The sequence below is a fragment of the Hemiscyllium ocellatum genome, chromosome 3 (assembly GCF_020745735.1).
Source record: "Hemiscyllium ocellatum isolate sHemOce1 chromosome 3, sHemOce1.pat.X.cur, whole genome shotgun sequence".
NCBI lineage: Eukaryota > Metazoa > Chordata > Chondrichthyes > Orectolobiformes > Hemiscylliidae > Hemiscyllium > Hemiscyllium ocellatum.
In genome coordinates, this window is record NC_083403.1 from 29,306,004 (window position 1) to 29,330,077 (window position 24,074).

Consider the following 24,074-nt stretch of genomic DNA (forward strand, 5'->3'; position numbering starts at 1 on the left):
TTCACTATGTTTCCCTTCAATTTTGCACATATACGAAAAATGAACATTAACCTTCAGCTCCACAGCAAAGAAACATACCATTCCCAGACTCGGAGGCTCTTGTCATCAGAAGTGCTTACAAATCGCCTGTTTTCATCCACAAATGTGATTGTGTTCACAGCTCCTAGGTGTCTATCATACTCCTGAACAATCTCTCCAGATCGAATATCCCACTGTAGAAAGAAACCATTTTCTTGATGTTGGTTATTTTAAGTTAAGAGAAGAGTTTTTCACAATAAATACTATAATCTTCAGGAGGATTGTAATCGGTTTATAAAGAAACACCAACTTCCCTCCAAAGAAATTTGATTTCATTTTCATGTAATTACTGTCACAAACTTCAGACATTTGCTTTGGTTAAAAGTGAAGCATGCTCTTTTTCTTAAAGGATTAACTAATTCATGAAAAGATTTTATCAAATAATGATTCAGCACTAGTGCTCTAATGTCCTCTGTAATAGGATTATCCTTTTAGTGAATAATTTCATATTCATTATCCATTGAAGATGAGGTCTGATGAACCAAAATTCTTTTCCTATAAATATCTACATTCATTTGTGGCAATTCAAAGTTAAGGTCATTTAAAGTACAATAACCTTTACTGAATTTTGAAAGCTCTAATATGTCCCTGAGAAACTTTAGCTATTCTCTGAAAACAGTGAACAACAGAAAGAAGACAAGTGATGCTTCTGCTTGCCCTATCATCACACCTCTCCTCCACACTCTAGTGAAACTTTCTGGCCTGCCCAATCCAAATTGCTCTCCTTTGCTGTGGTTTTGTGCGGCAGAATTCTCACCTGACACAACTCTTAGTCTTAGCTGTTTGGACAAATAACTGACAGAATTAAAACATTTAAAGGAGAATACAGAAACCCAGGCTTCCAGGTTTCCTGGACTTAGAGTATCACTCTGTACCCCGCTGCCCTGCAGTACATAGTCCCAAGGTGAAATCCCGGCCAAAATCTTGTTTGCAATTACTGCAATAAAAGTATTTAAATGCTGAGCACCATTCTACAAATCTCCCACGGCAATGTTAGCCTCTAAATTGTCTTACAATTGTTCATTTAGACAAATTTCAAGGGGCAAAACAGGTTAAGTACAGATCTATTTTGGTAACTAAACAATCATAATAATATTCCTATACTTAGATTATTCATAAGCTATTACAAAAATACCCCACCTCATTGAGTAGAATCTAGGGTTTAAGGCTCATTGGCAGTAGTGCAATAGAATTTTCAATGAACAACACTCAGTTTAAATTCTCTTGATCTTATGAAACAATTTTTCCGAAAGAGTGGACAAATTCCAGCAAGACTCTGGCACAGTTTTTAAATTATCCCGTGACTCGAGAAACATCTGTACCTACTTACTTGGTTAAATATCAGTGCAGAATAATTAATTAGTTGAGAATTCCTTTCTTAATCACTGGGTATGTGTTCTTCCTTACTGCTTAAGGTCACTGTCTAATAGAAATTGAATACTCTAATTACATTTATCTAGTCCAGTCACACTGAACTACAGAATTTCACTAACTCATTCCAGTAAGTGAAAATACACACACAAATTGAACCCCATTAAACTCAACACAACTTTGAGACATTTCTGTGACTGATTTCAGGTCCATGCACAACTGGTTTTTTGTTTGCCAAATTAAATGAATTGCTGGCATAATTCTCAAAAAGAAAACATTTTTCTTACTTTTAGTCCTCATAGTTCCCAGATTCATTGCCATGTCATCAAAACAAAAACACGTTGCATCGTAATTAGCAGAGTGAGTTAACATGAATCTTTAAACACCCAACAAAACATCAGGCAAAAGAATAGGAAACTAGATGGTGAAAAGTGTAGTACTGCCAATGGAGGCAATAACCAAAGCCCTGTACTGTTATCTATTTTCAATTACTAAGCCAAAAATGGACTGGATTGCAAAATGAAAAACTGAAGGGCATATTTTGAAACAACAGATGGGAAAATTACTAAAGTATCCACAAGTACCTTTTATGCAAACCTGACAGTGTGAACTATGATCTCTCCAGCAGTATGGAATCCACCCACACAGCCTGTGCACTCAATCACAATATCTTAATCAACTAAAGAATAGCAGAAATGAAGCATAAATTTCTGGAAGAGTGCATCGCTGCAACACAGCTGTTACTGCATACAAGAAACAATGAATGTTACATCTGCACTAGTATACTACATACAGAAATATTGGAGGTGAGAAACTGGACTTGATACAGAGTATGTTTTGGGTATCATGAATAAGGCCAAAATTGAACATAAATACACTTGGAACATCTGACTTCTCCACAATTTTACAAAATTTTTCTGCTTTCAAATTTGTCTCCAGTTGCAGATGTCTGGAGGGATTCATGTGATAGTTGCTGTAGAATTTTTTTCTTGCTCTGTTCGTGCATGTATGTGTGGTGCGCACACGCACTTGTTGGAAGTTTTAAAAGGACCACTGTCTAAGTTATATAAATTAGAAATCCTGTCCTTTAACCATACTTGTTTAAGTTATTGATTACCTATTCATCTGGTCTACTCTACTATTGGTTAAAAATAATTTGATTTCAATAAATAATTATTTTCTTATTAGTGAGAAAACCTGGCATGTGTAGTTTACATAATTGATTTAGATAGTTATGTAGATTTGGTTAATTTGGTGGATTAATCAAATTTTCACATTTCTGATGTATTGGGAACAGTGGAGTTTAATTTACAGTGCACTACCCGTCGTGAGTTGTGACAAGTATTGAAAATCAGAAAGCACAGGATCAGGGAATCTGGATGTGAGTGAAAGAATTAGATATGAAGATATTGATATGTCCAATTGTTTTAGTGCTAAAGCTGGTCACAACAATGGCCATCTCAATAATGGAAAGTATTATTTCCTCCCAAAGGTGGTTTATACCATTTAGTCTCGTCTTTACTTCTCTGGTTTGCTTCTGCTATCATCGGTTCCACAAGAAAGAATGAAATGAGTATGTGGGCACAGTTTGGCTGATGGAGCTATCAGAGTCAAGATTAGAGTGGTGCTGGAAAAGCCCAGCAGGTCAGGCAGCATCCAAGGAACAGGAAAATAGATGTTTCGGGCAAAAGCTCTTCATAGGAAAGAGCTTCATCATTCCTGATGAAGGGCTTTTGCCCAAAACGTCAATTTTCCTGCTTCTCAGATGCTGCCTGACCTGCTGTGCTTTTCCAGCACCACTCTAATCTTGACTGTGATCTCCAGCATCTGCAGTACCCACTTCTACCCTGATATATCGATCATGCTTGATTAGCTGGCAGTCAATAAAACTTGAGATATGACTAAAAAGAGACAAAATTTAAGCTTTTCATCATGCATTCCTCGGGACTGGGACACAAACAAAAAACTTATAGAGAACAACAATTTACACAGGTGCTGTTTGGGATAGACTGCAGGAAGAACTGTTAATTGTCAATCTTAGCTGATGAAATTCAGACCAGCCAGGCAGAGCAATGCGAAGGGGAATGCAATAGGGATAGCTGTCACAACAACATTTCCTCTCAAAAAAGGCACAACGAATGCACATATTCCTTTCATCTACAAATAACAGTGCAGATTATGTGCAGCTTCAAGTATGTAAAACTAAAACATTGACTCAAGCAATAACCTTAAACTGTCTTTCAGTGTAATTCTTAGCACAATCAGGATTGCTTGGTAAATGCTATCCAAAACCATATCTAAATGTTAGATGCAGTGTTCTAAAATTTATAATCCTGGGCTAGTCAAACACTGTCGGTATGCTACCCTCCATAGACCATTAAAAGAATATGGCTGTTTGATACACTCTGCTAGTTGCTAGGTCTATATACCTAGCATCACACTGGCACTGAAAATGTTCATTTTATTCATTCATGGGATGTAGACATGGCTGACTGTGCCAGGATGTATTGCCAATCACTGGTTGGTCTTCAGAAGGTGTGAAGGCCTAATAAGTGTCTTATATTAGTGAACCTTGCAAGTGGTAGATCTTGCTGTGCAGTGACATTTTCAAAGTTCATAAATGACACAAGCTTGGTAGAATTGTAAACAGTGAGATGGACAATGTGGAACACCAAAAGGACATTAGCAAGTTGGTGGAATGGGCAGATGAGGGTCAATGTAGGTAAGTACAAGAAGATGCACTTCAGTCAGAAGAACATTGAAAGGCAATACAAAAAAAAGGGGTACAATTCTAAACAGGGTGCAGGAACAGAGGCATCTGGATTATCAGTATAGTTATTTTTGAGTCTCACAGCATAGAAACAGACCCTTCAGCCCCCACACATGTCAATACAGACAAACAAACACCAAACCACCCTGATCCCATTTACCTACACTTGGTCCATAGCCTACTATATCCTGGCACAGTAAATGCTTATCCAGATGCTTCTTAAAAGATATGAGTGCACCTGCCTCCATCATCCTTTCTGAGAGGTAGGTGTTCCACACTTCTACCATTCTCTGGGTGATTTTTTAAAAAATCAGATCTCATCTATATCACTTACTCCTCACCTTAAACTTGTGTCCTCTCATGAGGTTTTAGACACATCTTTCATGGGGAAAAGATTCTGACAATCTACTCTGTCTATACCTCTTATAATTCTGTACTCCTCAGTCCAACCTCCTCTGTTTCAAGGAAAACAAACCCAGCCCATTTAGTCTCTCCTTATTATTGAGACTTCATCCTCGGCAACATCCTTGTGAATCCCCTGTATACCATCTCCAGTGCAATCGTGTCTTTCTGATAGTGTGGTGACAAGAACTGCACATATTCCATCTGCAGCTTAACCAATGTTTTGTAAAGTTGCAACAAGATTTTCCTGCTGAAGAAGGGTTCTTCCCATTCTGAAGGAGGATCACTGGACCAGAAATGTTAACACGGATTTCTCTCCACAGACGCTATTAGACCAATTGGGTTTTCCCAGGAATTTTGGTTTTTGTTTGACTTCCAGCATTCACAGTTTTTTTTGGGGTATTTTAAATTCCCTACACCTATATTCTAAGCTGCAGCTTATGAAAGCAAGCATCCCATATGCCTTCTTCATCACTGTCTACCTGTGCTGACACCTTCAGGGATCTAAAGACCTGTACACCGAGGTCCCTTTGTTCCTCAGTATCCCCAAGGGAACGGCCATAGATTCTTCCCTTATCAGGTCTCCCAAAATGCATCACCTCCCATTTATCAGATCAAATTCCATGTGCTATTGCTCCGCCAAACTTACCAGTTGATCAATATCAGACTATAGTCATAGAGCATGGAAAAAGACCCTTCAGTCCAACTAGTACACGTTGACCATTTTCTCAAACCAAAAAAAATCCTATTTGCCTGAGTTTGGCCTATATCTCTCCAAACATTTCCTATTCAAGTACTTATCCAAATTTTGAGAAGATTTGCAGTTCAGGTTGAGGATCACTGAAGATGTTACCTAGTATGGTGACAAAACATCTGAAAATGAACTTTCCAGCTCAGCAAGCAAACCTACATCCAGGACATATCCAAATGTCTTTTAAAGACTGTAACTTTATCTGCGTCCACCACATCCTCCAGCAGTTCATTCCACATTAGAATCAATCCGCAACATAAAAAATTGCCTCCCACATCCTTTTAAAATCTTTCTCCTTTCATCTTAAAAATATGCCCATCACTTTTGAACTCCACCACCCTAAGGAAAACCCTTGCTGTTCACTTCATCTATGCCCCTCATGATTTTATAAACCTCTATAAAGGACTTCGAAGTCCCACCCTATAGTTATAACTCAAACCCTCCATTCCTTGGTAACATTTTGGTAAATTTTCTCTGAATCCACTCCAGTTTAATAATATCCTTCTTACAACCAGGGCAACCAGATCTGTACACAGTGCTCCAGAAGAGGCCTCACTAACATCCTGCATAACCTCAACATGACGTCTCAACTCCTATACTCAATGGACTAAGCAAAGAAAGCAAGCATGCTAAAAACCTTCTTAAACACCCTGCAGCCTGAGACCATACTCCTCACTATCATGAACACCAATTTTGGTGTCATCTGCAAACTTACTAATTATACCTTTTCCATTCACATCCAAGTCCTTAATGTACGTAACAAGCAAAGGTCTCAGCACCGAATCCTGTGCTACACTGCTGGTCACAGGCTTCCCATTACAAAAACAATCCTTCACCATCACCCTCTGCCTCCTATTTGCAAGCCAAGTTTGGATCCAGTTTGCTAACTTGCCTCTCATGGGCCTATTAACCTTTACACCAGCCTTCCATGAGGGACTTTGTCAAAAGGATATAATGAAGTCCATGTAATCCACATCAACTGCACTACCCCCATCAATATATTTAGTCACCTTTTCAAAAAAAAACTCCATTAAATTAGGCAGTGATCGCCCACTAACATATCCAAGCTGACATATCCCTGGTCAATCGCTGCCTTTCCAAGTGTTGATTAATTTTGTCCCTAAAAATTGTTTCCAATGATTTCCCCACTAACATTAGACTAACTGGTCAGTAATTAGTTGGTCTATCCCTGCTGTCCTTCTTGAACAAAGTATCTCTACCAGGGTCCTTGCTATCTCCTCCCTTGCCTCCTTTGGCAGCCTGGGACACATCTAAACAGAATCTGGAGACTTATGTACATTTATCCCTGCTAAAACATCTAATTCATCCTCCTTACTAATCTTAATATGTTTCAGAAACTTACCATCCCAACTGAAAATCTCTTGTTACAATGAATATGTGTGAGAAATATTCATTTAAGTTCTCACCATTCTCTGGCTCCATTCACAACTTGCTCCTTTGGTCTCTAATAGGCCCCACTCTTTCCCTGGTAATCCTCTTACTTTTATCACACTTACAACATGTCTTGGAGTTTTCCTTAAACCTATCTGCTAAACATATCTTGTGATCCACCTTTGACCTCCTGATTTCTTTCTTTAAGCAACCCCTACACTCTCTATACATCTGAAGGGCATCCCTGTTTTTGAAGTGCTGTAGCTAATATATTCTTCCATTTGTTTTTGTAAAATTCTGGAAACCCCTTGACATCCAGGGTTCCACTGACATGCTGCCCTTCCCCTTCACTCTTAAAGAAACAAGCTGGGCCTGAATTCTCCCAACACTACTTTTAAGAGACCCCCACTTTCCAAATATAAATTTACCTTTGAGAAGCTGTTCCCATTCAATTTTTGCCAGATCATGACTGTTGGGAAGCTTGTAGTCTAATTCCAGCAAAGTAACTGACCCTTTTTTATTTCTAGGTTCTACCCAGATGGCTTCATTTGAAGACCCTTCTGGCTTATCCATCCTCATTCTGTAGTGGTGGGTTTCCTTTATCAATAATGCAATGCTCCCACTCTCTTATATCCCCACCATGTGCCTGAAATTTTTACACCTTGGAATGCTGAACTGTCAGATCCACCCTTCCTTCAACATGTCTCAGTGATTGCAATGATCTCATATTCCCATGTGCTGATCAACACTGAAAGTTCATCACCTGACCAAGTAAGTTCCTTGCACTAAAATAGAAACAATCTAACATTCTGGACCCCTCATGAGCTATACCGTGACTATGTCTTCTCCGCCTACTGGACTGTACTAACATTCAGAGCTGGAAATGTGTTGCTGGAAAAGCGCAGCTGGTCAGGCAGCATCCAAGGAACAGGAGATTCGACGTTTCGGGCATAAGCCCTTCATCAGGAATGAGGAAAGTGTGTCCAGCAGGTTAAGATAAAAGGTAGGGAGGAGGGACTTGGGGGAGGAGTGATGGAGATGTGATAAGTGGTCTTTGACCTCCTTCCACCTATCACATCTCCATCGCCCCTCCCCCAAGTCCCTCCTCCCTACCTTTTATCTTAGCCTGCTGGACACACTTTCCTCATTCCTGATGAAGGGCTTATGCCCGAAACGTCAAATCTCCTGTTCCTTAGATGCTGCCTGACCTGCTGCGCTTTTCCAGCAACACATTTTCAGCTCTGATCTCCAGCATCTGCAGACCTCACTTTCTCCGTACTAACATTCATTCTATATCTTATTGGATGTTGTTCCCGGCTTTACATCAATTTTTTGCCCCATCTCCCAGTCAAATTAATTTAAAAGCTCCCCATTTATTCATACATTTCATTGACGGTCAGGACAGGTAGAAAGAATAGTTAGTAAAGCATTCCATGTCCTTGGCTTTAATAATAGGTGCATAGAGTACAAGAGCAAGGAGATGATGTCAAAGTTGCATTCAGACCTCAGCTGCAATATTGAGTACAGTTGTGGGCACCACATTATAGGAAGGATTTGAATGCATGGAGACATTGCAGAAGTGGTTTACAAGAAGGATTCCAGAAATGAGAAACTGCATAATGAGGGTAGATTAAAGAAGTTGGGACCGTTCTTCTTAAGAAATAAGGAAGTCAAGAGAAGTTCTGATCGAGGTTTTCAAAATTATGAGTGGATAAACAGATAGGGAGAAGGTGTTCTCACTTATAAAAGAAATAAGAACAAGATGGTATAGATTTAAAGTTCCGTATAAAAGAAGCAAGGGTGATAGGAGTAAGGGTATTGAATGCACTGCCTGGAAATGGGGTGGGGGCAATTTCAATTGAGAAATTCAAGATGGTACTGAATGATTATTTGGATAGAAATAGTGTGCTGATGAAGGGCTTATGCTCGAAACGTCGAATTCCCTATTCCTGAGATGCTGCCTGGCCTGCTGTGCTTTGACCAGCAACACATTTTCAGCTGTGATCTCCAGCATCTGCAGACCTCATTTTTTACTCGAAGATAGAAATAGTGTGCAAGGGTATGGGGAAAAGTAGGAAATTAGTGCTAGGTAATGATGTTCAATTGAACATAAGAAATAGGATCAGGAATAGGCAATACAGCCCCTTGAGCCTGCTCCATCAATCAATTCAAGCTTGGCTAATCTCATCTTCACCTCAATTCTACTTCAACCTATTACGAATTAAAAATTTGTCGAAATCCTCTTTAAATTTATTCACTGTTCCAGTCTGCCTCTCACTGCACTAATTTAACTCGTCGGTCTGCCTCTCTCCATGCTATTTCTCATTCTGAACCTACATTCCCTTCCCCTGCTGATGAGCTGAGCGGCCTCCATCTGCACCTTCTAACAATTCTTGTGACTGTGTGACAGATCATAGGGAGAAAACAGCTGAGCTCCTGCTGCAGGATTCCTAGCCTCTGAGCAGCTCTTGTAACTATGATAGTCAGATTCTCTCTTGTTGGAGATGGTCACTGCCCGGCACTTGTATGGCATAAATATCACTTAGTCACCAGTTAGTCCAAACTGATACATTGTTCAGGTCTTGCTTCATTTGGCCGTGGACAGCTTCAGTTCCTGAGGAGTTACAAGTGGTGTTGAATATTGTGCAATTATCAGGGAACATCATGACTTCTAACCGAATGCTGAAGATTGTTGGGCCTTGGACACAAGCCTGAGGAATTCCTGCAGAGGTGATTCTCACCTCCACAACTATCTTCCTTTGTGCCTGGTATGATTCCAACCAGTGGCTAGTTTTACCCTCGCTTCCCCTGGAGTTGGGTCTTTCTAGGGCTCCTTGATGCCACACTTGATTAGATGTCATATTACTCATTTGTGGTGAGAGATAATTTTATTTTAGGTTGACAATAACATCCTGTTAGTCAAAAACACCATTCTTATGCTTGTTAAAAAGTAGCAGTGTGAGACAGCTAGTATCAGACACCACCTTTTCAGGGGAATTGGAGTTAGACTGAGCACCTTTCAGGGTCAAAAGATGGTTTGCTTTAACGACATGTTTTACATCACTGAAATTCTTGCAGCAGTGCATTACAGTCCTTGGGGCTTTGCTGCTGGTACTGTTAATCTTCTTTTGACCTTTCCTGCTGTGGTTACATGATATGTTTACTCTTCTTAAATCTTAATCATAAGACTGTATCTCCAGTATACCTTGGAGCTCACTGTCTTCCCTGTGAAGCCATTCCTCCTTTTTCCCCGATCAGATTTTCCACAATCACAACTCCCACAAAGGAAATACTTACCAAACCAATTGCTGGGATGGCAGTTTTTTGTATGAGATGAGATTGGGACATTGGCCTGTATTTTATTTTTAATTGTTATTTGCTTTGTGCACCGCTTCCTAGGCCAGCATTTGTTGCTTTTCCTTAACTACCCTTTAGTGGCTTGGTATACTATATCTGAGGTTAAGAGTCAACCACTTGTGGTGAGTCTGCAGTCACACCGAGATCAGACCACGTAAGGAAGACAGATTTTTTTCCCTAAAAGGACACTAATGGCTACAAGGGATTTTTCAGATTTAAATTTGAATAACATATCTGTCATAATGCTATTCGAATCCTTCTCCCTGGAGCATCATCCTGGGTCTCTGGATTACTAGTCCAGTGATATTAACACTATGTCACTACCTTCCCATGATTCACAGGAGTTTAGAAGAATGAGATCTCATTGAGGCAAATAAAATGATGACAGAGCTGGATAGACTGGTTACAGTGATGATGGTTCCTGTGGCTGATGGAGTGTGGTTCCAAAACAAAAACAGAAGGGTGATGATCTCAGGATACATAGCAGGTCGTTTCGAACTGAGATGAGGAGAAATTTCTTCACATAGAGGGTGGTGAACCTTTGGAATTCACTACCATAGAAAGCTATGGAAGCAAAGTTGTTGAATATATTTAACAAAGAAACAGATTTCCGAGACTCAAGGTGTCAATGGTAGAGGGTGACAGCGAGGATGGCATTGAGATAGAAGCTCAGCCACAATCATGCTGTTTGGCAGAGTGGGATCAATGGACGAAATGGACTACAGCTGCTCCCACATTTTACATTTCAGTTTCCAAATGGTTGAAAAAAATCTATGGACATTAAAGTGTTATTGAAACACAAACAGAGAAAATATTTAATTGTAGATATTTTTCAATCAACCTGTTCAGAGATGTTATTACACTCCACTGGAGCAGATGGGACTTGAATCCAGGACTCTTTGCTCAGAGATAGGGTCACTACCACTACTTTTCAAAATTTGAGCAGGCAACGAGAAGTCATTAATACAACAGAATGTAAAACAGGAATGGGACACAAATTGCAAATCTCACCTGGACAATTTTCTTGTCTGACATACCAGCCACAAAGAGATGCTGCTTGTCTTCATCGGGATTGAACTTGACACAATATGGAACTTTTCTATTAGAAAACTTAGCCGTACATTTCCCTGATGGCAAAGATACAATATAAAAAGGACAAGTTTTTAAAGCTTAAAACATTGCACAGCATTACAAACTGAAGAACAATATTTTCCAGAGATACTGCTGGATAATTAATCACACAATGAGTATGTACATGAATGCAATCTTTTACTTAGCTATCACTACAGAAAAATCACTGAACACTGTGATGGGGGTGGGTTGAGAGAATGGGAGGGGAACTTGATGCTGCACTTACAAAACTAGGAGCAGGAGCATGATTTAGCTGTTTCAGCCAAATGGTCTACTCCTGATGTCAGCATTTACTAATGTTGGTGAAGAAGGAACAACATAAAATGTGAGGGGAACCAATGGCCTAATGGCATTAGCTCTGGATTATTAATACAGTAGACCCAGGTAATGTTCTGGAATCCTGGGTTCGAATTCTGCCAGAATTCGATCAGATTGTGGAATTTGAATTCAATAAACAAAAACAATCTGGAATTAGGAGTGCAATGATAACCATGAAACCACTGTCGATTGTCAGGAAAGAAAATCATGTGACTCCAAACCACAGCAATACCTTTGACCCTTAACAATTAGAGACGGGCAGTAAATGCTGGCCCAACCAGCGACAACACAGCCCAAGAATCAATAAAAAACTAAAAAGATTAATTTAATATTTTCACAGAATTCTTCAAAATAAAATTAAAACATTTGCAGGCAATGTACTGTGGATCAAAGAGGAGGTTATTTCAATATACAACTGTCTGGATAAGTAGTCCATCAATGCAAATAATTATGATGAATATGACCCGAAGTTATTCACTCTGATCTCCAAAAGTATATATGTTTCTGAGCAGATAATCAAAGACTTTCGCCCAAAATCCTGAAAACACGCTCAAATTCCATTATTGCAGTGTGAGAAGTTGAATTCAGTTACAAAGTTTTTGCTTTGTGAACATGTTTTATATCAATTAATGTAAGCATGAAGTCTGAAGTAATCAATTCACCACTTAAGTGCCTTAAATGGCAAGTCAAGTTAGCTTCTTCCCACCAAGAATTTAATTTCAGTGGTGGCGGGAAGAGGTTGGTAGCTTCTCTGATTATCTTCCCCACTCATCATATTCTTGGGACGGGAAGATCATGGTTTTATGAATTTTTTTTAAAGCTCAATTTGACGTGGACTGAACAGGTTGATTTTTATCAGGCAATGGAGGGAAATTTGGTAGTATGAGGCATAAGGAAAGTAACAAAAAATGTTGGACAGGAAGCAAATTAATGAAGCAATTATTAACAGAGATTTTCTGAGGGCAATGAAATTTTACCAACAGTATCCAGGATCCATGAAGTAAGCAATTGCATAATGGGAGATCAAGTGCCTTGGAAATAACATGCAATGTGCAAGTAAAGTGGAAATCAGCAAACCCAAGGTGACCCACAGGCAGAGATTTGCAATTACAAATTATTTCCTGGGAATGGATTTCGAGGACAGTGAAAGAAATGGGGCTTCCTTCTTCTGTATTGTGCCTCCATTTCATCTTGCCTGCTCTACTGTCTTTTCAATTACACAAACTGAGTAGCCCTCCTCTCTTCGTAACCCACCCAAAGGCTCTATTTGGACAAAATTAAAATACACTTTCTTATTGGATGCCATCTGGAAGTTTATACTGGCAGTCACACTGCTGCAGCAATTTTATGACTTGGAAATAGTCCCAACATCCAGAATATCCTAGGTTGGAACTTTCCTCTCCCTAGACTGGTGTCTGCAATGGGAAGATAGATGGGAAAATACTGTTTGGAGAGAATGAAAGAAAAACAGAAATCTCAACGATGAAAAATGCTTTGCAATTTTCCCCTTTAGTCATAAATGTGTCTGTAGAATCTCACCATTAAGTGATGACTAATTTATTCTCATGTATTTGCATACCATTAACATTCCTACTCACCTATTTACATATCATTTCCAAATTCTCCTCATTCCCTGAGAAACTAGATGGCACAAATTCCTGGCATGTACCTTGCTCTCCTAATGCGGGTCCCATAATACGATAGTAACGAGGTGGAGGGGTGGGCCATTCAGCTCTCTGGCCTGCTCTGCCATTTATTTTGATCATGGCTGACCCTCTGTCTCAATGCCATATTGCCACTTCCTCCCCACATCCCTTGAAGACTAAATCTAAAAATGCATCTTTCTTGAATATATTCCACAGGTTCACTGCCCTTTGAGCAGAAAAAAATTCCGCATTTCAGTCCTAAATGGTCTATCCCATATCTTGAAAATGTGTCCCCTGGATCTAGACTTCCCAAAAAGACAAAACATCCTCCCTCCATCTAATCTGTTCAGCCTGTTAGAACTTTATAGGTTTTAATCAAAACTTGTCTTGTCCTTCAAAACTCTGAGTTCAGGCCTAGTCAAACCAATCTTAAAGTCATAGGACAGTTCTGTCATCCCCAGTATCAGCCGAGTGAACCTCCACCACACTTCTTCCATGGCAAGTCTATCCTCCCTCAGGTAGGGTGACCAAAACGGCAGACAAACTCCAGGTGTGATCTCACCAAGGTTCTATAATAACTGCAGGAAGGCATCCTTACTTCTGAACTTAAATCCTCTTGCAATGAACATAGTATTTGCAGTCCTGGCCATCACCATTCTTCAAAATCATCTCCACGCTTGCTCTCGAGCCACTATATTCCTTGACCACTCATCCATGCCGACCAGATATCCTTACTTAACCCAGTCTCATTTGCCACCAATTGGCCTATATCCCTCTAAAAGCAAAAGTGAGGACTGCAGATGCTGGAAATCAGAGTCTAGATTAGAGTGGTTCTGGAAAAGCACAGCAGGTCAGGCAACATTTGAGGAGCAGGAAGATCAGGAATGAAAGCAGGGAGCCTCTGGGATGGAGAGATAAATGGGAGGGGGTGGGGCTGGGGAGAAGTTAGTGAAGAGTGGGGTGGGGCCCGCTTAAAGATGGCGGAAATGTTCATCGGATGAAGTGGTTTATGTGAAGGTTGATAAGGGTCCTCACCACCAGGGATATATTTCCCTCCCCAACCCTTTCCGCAAAGACCGTTCCCTCCATAACTACCTGGTCAGGTCCACGCCCCCTACAATCCACCCTCCCCTCCTAGCACCTTCCCCTGTCACCACAGGAATTGCAAAACCTGCGCCCACACCTCACCCCTCACCTCCATCTAAGGCCCCTTCCAAGTTTCACCTGCACATCCACCAATGACATTTATTGTATCCGTTGCTCCCGATGTGGTCTCCTTTACATTGGGGAGACTGGTCGCCTTCTCGCTTTAGGGAGACACCCACCATCCCATGGCCAAACATTTCAATTTCCCCTCCCACTCTGCCGAGGATATGCAGGTCCTGGGCCTCCTCCACCGCCACTCCCTCACCACCCGACACCTCAGAACACTTCAACCCCAGGGCATCAATGTGGACTTCACCAGTTTCTTCATTTCCCCTCCCCCCACCTTAGCACAGTTCCAACATTCCAGCTCAGCACTGTCCCCATGACCTGTCCCACCTGCCAACCTTCCTTCCCATCTAACCACTCCATCCTCGCCTCTGACCTATCACCTCCATCCCCACCTCTAACCACCAATTGTACTCTTGGCTACCTTCTCCCCAGCCCCACCTCCCTCCCATTTATTTCTGCAGCGTGGAGGCTCCCTGCCTTCATTCCTTATGAAGGAACTTTGCCCAAAACATTGATTTTTCTGCTCCTCGGATGCTGCCTGACCTGCTGTGCCTTTCCAGCACTACTCTAATCTATATCACTCTGAACCTTTCCTATTCATATAATTATCCAGATGGCTTTTAAATGTAATTGTACCGGACTCCACCACCTCCTCTGGCAGCTCATTCCATACATGCACCACCCTCTGCATGAAAAAGTTTCCCTGAGATCCCTTTTAAGTTTTTCCCCCTCTCACCCTAAACCCTCTAGTTCCGGACTCCCCACCCCAGGGAAAAGACCTTATCTATTTATCCTATCCATGCCCCTCATTGATTTTATAAACCTCTATAAGGTCACTCCTCAACTCCAATGCTCCAGGGAAAACAGCCCCAGCCTATTCAACCTCTCCTTGCAGCTCAAATCCTCCAACCCTGGCAACATCCTTGCAAATCTTTTATGAACCCTTTCAAGCTTCACAACATCCTTCCAATAGGAGGAAGACCAGGATTGCACGCAATATTCCAAAAATGGCTTAACCAATGCCCTATAAAGATGCAACATGACCTCCCAACTCCTAAACTCAAAGTGCTGTCTAATAAAGGAAACCATACCAAATGCCTTCCTCACTATCCTGATACCTGCTATTCTACTTTCAAGGAGCTATGAACCTGTACTCCACGGTCTCTTGCCACAGCAACACTCCCCAGAACCTTATCTTTGTGTATACGTTCTGCTCTGATTTGCCTTTTCCTCACATTTATCTAGATTAAACTCCATCTGCTACTCCTCAGCCCATTGGCTTATCAAGATCCCACTGTATTCTGAGGTAACCTTCTTCACCATCTACTATACTATGTCATCTGCAAACTTACTAACTATACTTCTTATATTCACATCCAAATCATTTATATATATGGCAAAAAGCAGTGGACCCAGTACCGATGCTTGTAGCACACCAATGGTCACAGGCCTCCAGTCTGAAAAGCAACCCTTCACCACCACTCTCTGTCTTCTACTTTCGAGCCAGTTCTGTATCCAAATGGCTAGTTCTTCCTGTATTCCATGAGATCTAACCTTGTGAACCAGTCTACCATGAGGAACCTTGGTACATGATTTACTGAAGTCCACATAGATCACATCCATCACTCTGCCCTCATCAGTCCTCTTCGTTACTTCTTCAACACACTCAAATCAGGTTTATGAGACATGATTTCACATGCACAAAGCTATATTGACCATTCCTAATCAGTCCTTGCCTTTCCAAGTGCATGTAAATCCTGTCCCTCAGGATTCCTTCCAACAACTTGCCCACCACCAATGTTAGGCTCACCAATATTCACTGTGTACAGAGACAGCTAAGCTCTCTTGAAATGCTTTATGTCAAGTTGACAGCATTGAACCTGTGCTTTTTTCAGCAAACCATTGTGCTATGACAGAGAGTGGACATGTGAACTGTTTATTGTATACTTCCCAGCCCTGAACACCACTGATTCCATATCGAATTCACAAGGCGGGTGCAAGTATGGAATGATGGGCATAGTACACACTGTGCTTAGCCTCAGTGTTGACCACATTAAAGTGCTTGCCTTGGCTGCAATCAACTACACTGCACTTCATGGATCCCTGATCACTGAGCCTATCTGCAGTGAAGCAGCTGATTACTTGTGAGACATGAACAATTCTTGGCCATTGCAATGTCTGAAAAGGATGCTCATTTCTCACATGAATGAGATTTAACCACCTACAGCAACACTGTTAGTGACAGACACCCAAGACTTTCTTCATCGAATAGCCACAGAATTTGACACGTGCTCACCAGATTGTGCTCCTCATTCCTGATGAAGGACTTATGCCTGAAACACTGATTCTCCTGCTTCTCAGACACTGCCTATCCTGCCGTGCTTTTCCAGCACCACACTCTCGACTCTGATCTCCAACATCTGCAGTCCTCACTTTCTCCCTCTGAGACTGTGCTTTCAAGCCTAATCTAGATGGAGTATCATCGAGGTGCAAGTTTCTGAGCAGGTGGAGAATACAGTTTGAAAGCTTTACCAGTATGCCCTCAGAGGGTTCAGTGGCTTCCTCCTCACGAGTGCAGATGTAGCTGAGAGTCTCTGGAGCTGGCTTTATCTGACTGAAGGTTCACTGGGTGCCATCAGCACCTGCTTAACAGGCAAGGGAATCAGCTAAGAGGAATAAAAGCTTATGGAGATTAAGAAGGAGTCAGCACTGGTGGTTTTGGGAGTGCAGCACAGCATCATGACACTTATTGGGTTAGTTGCCCAATGAGATCTCCCTTTCCCCCATTGAGCAGTTGTGACCTTTTCCAGCTAATTTGAGAATGTTTAATGAAGGCATCAGTGAAGTATTTTTGAAGTGCAGTCACTGTCAAAATGTAAGAAATGCAGCAGTGAATCTGTATGCAGAAAACAGCCTGAAAGGACAATGTGATAATGATCAAATAAACTGTTCTTGTGACGTTGATTGAGAGATAAGTATTAGCCAAAACGTTAAGGATAACAACCTCACTGGTCCTCGCGATACAGCCAGAGAGGGCAAAGGCCTCGGTTTACTGTCCCACCTGAACAATGATGCTGCTTCACTCAGCAAAGCAGTGGACAGCTGACCTTAATTTGCCTGCTTCCGAGGGAAATGATCACAAAACTGCCTCAGAGGCAAGATCACTACACATTGAGCCATGGCTGAATCTTATACAATTATCACACATTGCAAACTTCATAGATAATTGGAAAACTTCAAACACCAAAACAGTGTGTTTTTACTCACCGGTCTCGGTATCCCAAAGTTTAAGGTATCGATCGTAAGCAGCACTAAGGAACTGGGTGCCATCATTGCTAAAGCATACATCTCGCACAGCTTTACTATGGCCTTAAAGAGAAGGAGAAAAAAAGGGGATACTGGGGATATCAATGGCTAAGAGTTTTTTTTGGCAAAGTTCACAAAACATCATCTTTGTTGGCTGTGACTATAGAACTATACAAAGCCTGCTAATCTCACTAACACAGACTCCTAATTTTCTTGAAAAGGAGTTACTTTAAAAAAACCTTTAACTTCAAACATTTATTCAATGCGCATTTAATGTTTCATTCACTGACAAATGATTTGAATTACTATGCCAGCTTTTAAACAATTCAGCACAATGGAGCTTCTCAACCTGTATGTTCTATATTCTAGCAAGGGATGTGGGCATCACTGGCAAGGGTGGCATTTGTTGCCCATCTCTAACTCCCCTTGAACTGAGTAACTTGTTCTTTGGAAAGGCAGTTAGAAGTCTAGTTAAGAGGTAGCTGAGTGGCACAAGAATTATCTGAAGACCACATTAGGCAAGGATGACAGATTTTATTCCCTAGAGGACATCGGTGAACTAGATGGCTTTTTAACAACAATCAAGGACAGCTGTCAAAATCATCATTATTGATACAACTTTATATTAAATTTCACCAGCTGACAAGATAGGATTAGAGTCTGTGTCCATAGATGATCAACATGGTAGTTTACTAGATTTACTAACCTGATGACATTAACACTGCAATACAGTTCTTCAGTGGTCAGAGTAATAACCTCTCCATTTAAAAGTTTTCAAAATCTCATTGTATCATATTTATCTAAAATATATCGAAACTCTGCATGTTTCTGCTTGCTCGTTGCCCCAAGTATCCATTATGCAATTTGGCTCATGCTTGATCCCAGTAAGTCTTAGTTTAAAAAGGAAAGCTGACAGCTCAAATCTTAGGAATAAAACAATGAACAAACTGCAATTTGCTCTGATTAAAATGACTTAACAATGATTGTTCACGTGGCCAATTGTCATCTCACACTTATGATACTACAGCAATGAGATTTACAAAAAGCTAAATTAAACACCATCAACAACTTTAATTCCCCAAATTTGGCCTAGGACGCTGTACAATAATGAATTTGGAGGCTAAAATGAATACAATAGTCAAGTTACACAACGCTTCTAAAATCAATACACAAAGTAGGCGTGTTAAAAAAATGTTTGCTATTTTTCACCAACTGCAAAGTCAATCATCGTTTTAAATACAGTCAGCCAGGAGATTATACAAAATCCAAAAAGGGGCAGTCTCATTATCAATTTATCTTGCGCAGTAAAAATTCCACTGCAAAAGCATTGTAGTTCATCAAATTATTAAGGGCTTTGACATTCAAGCAGCACACAACTTTCACATTTCACAGAACTGTTAACAGCGTAGGAGGCTTGTTGAGTCTGCACCAGCTCTCCAGGCATACTTTTATAGAAAGTTTATAGTTTTTGAATTAGATTCATAACTTGTGCCAAGGATCACACCTTGCTGCACATTATTTTGAGAGCAAAGCTTTCCTAAAAAGCAATTTATGTTCTACACTCTGTTTTAAACTGTAAGCAAATTTCATCCATAACACAGCAGTGAAGCATTGAACTAGTGTGGTAGTGAGATGCAGTGCATCAGGGAGTGTACCAAAAGCCAACTATCAGAGGGTCAGGGAACACAGAGAGATCAGTAAGAGATTGAGAGAACAAACTGCGACAAATAAAGGAGAGAGAAAAGGGCTATAGTAATATTGTTGATCATTAATGGTTGACTAATCCAGAGGACTGGCTAACAATCAGGTGACACAAATTCAAATCTTATCTCCCACCACGGCAGCTGAAGAATTTAAATTAAATTAGTTAAATAAAATCTGAAATGAAAAGCTAATATCGATAATGGTACCCACAAAACTGCTGGATTGTACTAAGAACCCAACAGTTCACAAGTGCCCTTTAGGAAAAAAAATTGAGTCTGATCTCTGAGAGATTCCAGGCCCTCAGTATTGAGATTAACTCTTAACTTCCCTGTGAAATGGCATATCAAACCTTGGAGGCCCTCCGTTGTATTCAAGATGGCAGTTCATTATTTCAAAGACAATTAGGATTGACTTTACCAGACACACACATCCTATGAACAAATTAAATTGTATATTAAAGTCTTCAGTGCAGCTCATTCAGCCACTGCACATTGAAAACAAGTGGATGGAAAGCGTGCTCAGAAATATCAAGGTTTTACAACTGAAATTGTTGAAACTTAACGAAGCAAATTGATGATATGGGATTTCTCTTTTCAAAGCAGTAGGTTGGTTTTGCTTAAGAGAATTACAATATTGAAATGAATATTACATTTTCCTAGCCCTCCTATTCAGATAGAAATGTACTTACCAATAAACGTTCTAATGCATCTGCGGTCATTGTAAACCTCCCAAAGCTGAAAGCAAAACATTTGATAAAGGGTGAAAATGATATATTACTTTCCAATTCCCCTCTTAGTTTCTCTAGGCTATAAATCTATTGCATTTATGAAATAGAGATGCTCCTTTCCTCCAATACTTAAACTAATAAAAATATTTTGCTGTTGGAAAACACAGCGATCTTGTGAACTTCTTCTCAGACACTCCATCCTGCTGTAGCTTTGAGACATTTAGACCAATAAGGCCAAGATCAGTAGTCCTGTACACTAAGGATTCCATATTTAGGCTATATAATATGCCCTTGCATAGCATCTTTAACATCACAAAAATCTAAGATTTCCCTGAAATTTTGCTTTGTACAATATTATGCATGAGCTCTTCTTTACTTCCTATGTATCATTTGATATGGTTAATGCAGCTCCCTTGATGTACAATATCACTAGAATATCTTTCCTTGCTTCAGTTTTCAGCCAGCTCAACATAGCTACCATACTTTAAGCAAAGGCTTCCCATCTACCCCCACACAATCATCTTAAATGCTCCTAAGTCCTCTTCTTTTATCATTCTGTTAATAAACTGTTCCTTTATGATAACATGATTCAGAAACTGATCCATCAGCTGGATATGCCAGGAATCTAACACTACTTCTCCATTTTCACTGATCCCACAACTCACAAACTAGTCTTGTTGTCATGACTTGGAGGTGCTGGTGTTGGACTGGGTTGGACCGTTAAAAATCACATAACAACAGGTTACAGTCCAACAGGTTTATTTGGAAGCACTAACTTTCAGAGCTCCATTCCTTGATCAGATGGTTGTGTGAGCATGATCTTAACTTCCACAACCACCAGATGCTGAAGTGGCGCTCTGAAAACTAGTGCTTCCAAATAAACCTGTTTCACTATAACCTGGTGTTGTGCAATTTTCAACTTTACTCTTGTTGTGCATGATACTTGAAAGTGGCAAGACAAATAGGTAAGGTGGTGTGAAGGTATACAAGTTAGTTGTCTTTATTAGTTAAGGCACTGAATATAAGAGCAAGGGGGTTATGATGGAGATGTATATGATGTTAGTTAGGTCTGAAGTACTGTGTGCACATTACAGGAAGGACGTGATTAAACTGGTGAGAGTACAGAGGAGATTCACGAGGATGTTGCCTGGCAGGAGTGATTCAAGGTGTTTGCCTTAGAGCAAAAAAAGCTGAGGGAGGGATCTAATTAAAGTACCAATCTTCAAAAGGTCAGATAGGGAGAAACGTTGAAATAGATCAATTTATCAGGGGACAGTTTTAAGGTAAAAGGGCAGAAGGTTTATGGAGGATTTGAGGAAAATCATTTTCACTCAGGAGAGTTGGGTATCTGGAACTCACTGCCTGAAATGGTAGGAGAGTCAGGAATGCTTGGTATTTAATAACTTTAGTTGAACACTTGAAACACAGTAGCACGTAAGGTTATGAGCAAAATGCTACAAAATGGGATGAGAAGAGATGTTGATTATCGGTACAAAAGGTATCAATGGGCAAAAGGCCTTTCTCTTGTGTAAAAGCTATGATTCTATACTCTGTGCCCTCACACTTTGTGTTTAAAGTTAAGTCACGAGCCAGAATTTCCTCTAAATGAACATCAGAAAAGTGAAATGTTATTTTGAGTACCTGATAAATTCTGTTCTCTTGCAATTTACATGATTTTCTCCCTGGCTGATCATTCAGCCTGATTCACACTATAAGCGAGTAGGACACAGTGTTTGAAGAGAAACTTGGAAATTGCTTTTCCTGTCATGCATCCACCTTTGCAAGATCCTTATGCTTCTATTCCTTTTCAATTCCATTATCACTGTGAATTTACTGCAACATGCTGACTCCAGACTTGAGTTCTTTAATGTCTTCTATGCTAGACTCCTCATCTACAAAATTCTGTATGATTCAACATTCCACTGTATCCACCCCGAACTAAAGTGCAATAGTTCATACTTATGCTTTAACAATATCCTTGTAAATCTACACTCATACTTGTTTCCAAGGCACTGAAGTCAAAGTTGCCACCTTGCACTTCAGTTACCTTCAAGAGCTCACCCCAGTCTTACACCTCTTTCCATATTCCAAACCTGGTTTTCCATTCCATCATTAAGCAACTCATCTCTCCCCTCCATGATTCTTTCATTAAATTCGTGCATCTCTTTCTCTACGATTTTACAGTTTGTCAACCCAAATATGCTTTAGGCACCTGACCCAAGTTTATTACCACAGCTTAGAATCAAATCTTTTCTTCCTCTATGAAGCAGCACTTGTTACATTAAATATATTATATTATATAGAAGCAAATTGTAGTTATTAATTTGGAAGGAATCGAATTATGTTAAATAGTGTAGCTAGCCAATTTATGTGTTTTTATTGAAATCACTCAAGCAGAGATTACTTTCAATATACCAACATTAATATCATATAAAAGTTAGATGCCAAGAGACAGCTATCTTTATAGCTGCAGAAAGTCTACATTGAAATAAAATAACTTCCCCATGCAAAATTAAGAGAGTTGAAATTAACAGCAGCAGACATGAAGGAGCTGTGGAAGGTTGGAATCTAATCTTTGTTAGGAACTTCAAAGAAGTTCATGGCTTCTATAATGAAACCACCTTATAGTACACACAATGTTTCCTCAAATAATCACAATTCATATTCATATCAAAATTACATATATAAATACCATGGAAATAAACCAGGGCACAGGTGAAGATTTACTTCAAAAATATTCTTTATTTGATTTTCAGGTGACAAAATGTTCAAGGCTCATAGTCATTTTCAGAGATGATTTCTGAACCTATCAGTTATATTATTTTGCTGCAATGACTCTCAAATCTCTATCTCTAACCTATTACACCCTAGGTAAATGACATGACAAAGTGTGAAGCAGTGCAGTAAATCTTTACCTTGATTTTACAGTCCATGGAACAGGACAAAAGCAAGTGACCAGATGTTGGAAATAATCGAATAGCACTGACACCCTGAAACACAAAAAGATTGAAAATTACTTCAGTAGCCAATATCAAACTAAGACTAAAATTGCCAGGATTAGGTCTGTTTTCCTGCTTTTTATTTATGACTTAATTAGGCAATTTTCCGCAATGAACAAGTCTTCAGCATAATAGTTGGGATTTTCTCATGTCCCATATACAGTGAATGCTTTAAAAACATCATTCACAGGATATGGAATTTGCTGGTTGTGCCAGCATTTATTACCATCTCTAACTGCTCTTAAGAGGGTGGTTGTAAGCTGTGCACAAAAATCTTCTTAATGTCACATACAGTGAATAGATTTGGCTGCACATTTGTACTTATGATGGTGTGGACATCAAGAGGATTATTACTAATCTGCATTACTTCTGATACCTTCTCACATTTATTGGCATACGTTATTTTTTAAGTGGATTCCCAACCTTTCATGTTGATTCACATTATATCTGATAGCAGAACTCAAGAACATAACAATATCCTCTCATTATTTAGTTCTTTGACATTTGCCTTCGGTCTTCACTACCTTTTTGAAGGTGTACTAAGGAAATATCGACCAATACAAGGCAGGTATACTTCTGTACAATCTCTACATTGAACAAAGCACCATATGATAGACATTGCAGTACTGGTTTTAAGATACAGACAGCAAGTAAAGTGTGGTTGTGAGAAAAGGTGCTCCACCTCAGCTCCTGATTACACTGGAAATGGTTAGCAGACACTAAAAAACGGAAATAGCTGGAGAAACTCAGCAGGTCTGGCAGCATCTGACGGAAGAAAGCAGAGTTAATGTTTCGAGTCCAGTAACTGTTCAGCAGAACTCTTTGCAGCTAGGATATGTGGTATTTATGCTGAAGAGAGACAGAGATACAAAATGGGTAGGTAAACAAGGAGATTATAGATAGCAGG

General features: G+C 40.0%; 1 protein-coding gene across 1 annotated transcript in view; it reads right to left on the minus strand.

The window, feature by feature from the left end:
* The window catches only part of cdc40 (cell division cycle 40 homolog (S. cerevisiae)), a 134,217-nt gene that overhangs the window by 37,621 nt on the left and 72,522 nt on the right, over positions 1–24,074 (minus strand). Inside the window, exons 8-12 of the mRNA XM_060856320.1 lie at positions 23,084–23,158; positions 20,130–20,175; positions 17,699–17,800; positions 11,133–11,248; positions 79–212 (exon numbers count right to left, since the gene is read on the minus strand). Coding sequence (XP_060712303.1) covers positions 79–212; positions 11,133–11,248; positions 17,699–17,800; positions 20,130–20,175; positions 23,084–23,158 — 473 coding nt within the window. The remainder of the gene's footprint in view (positions 1–78; positions 213–11,132; positions 11,249–17,698; positions 17,801–20,129; positions 20,176–23,083; positions 23,159–24,074) is intronic.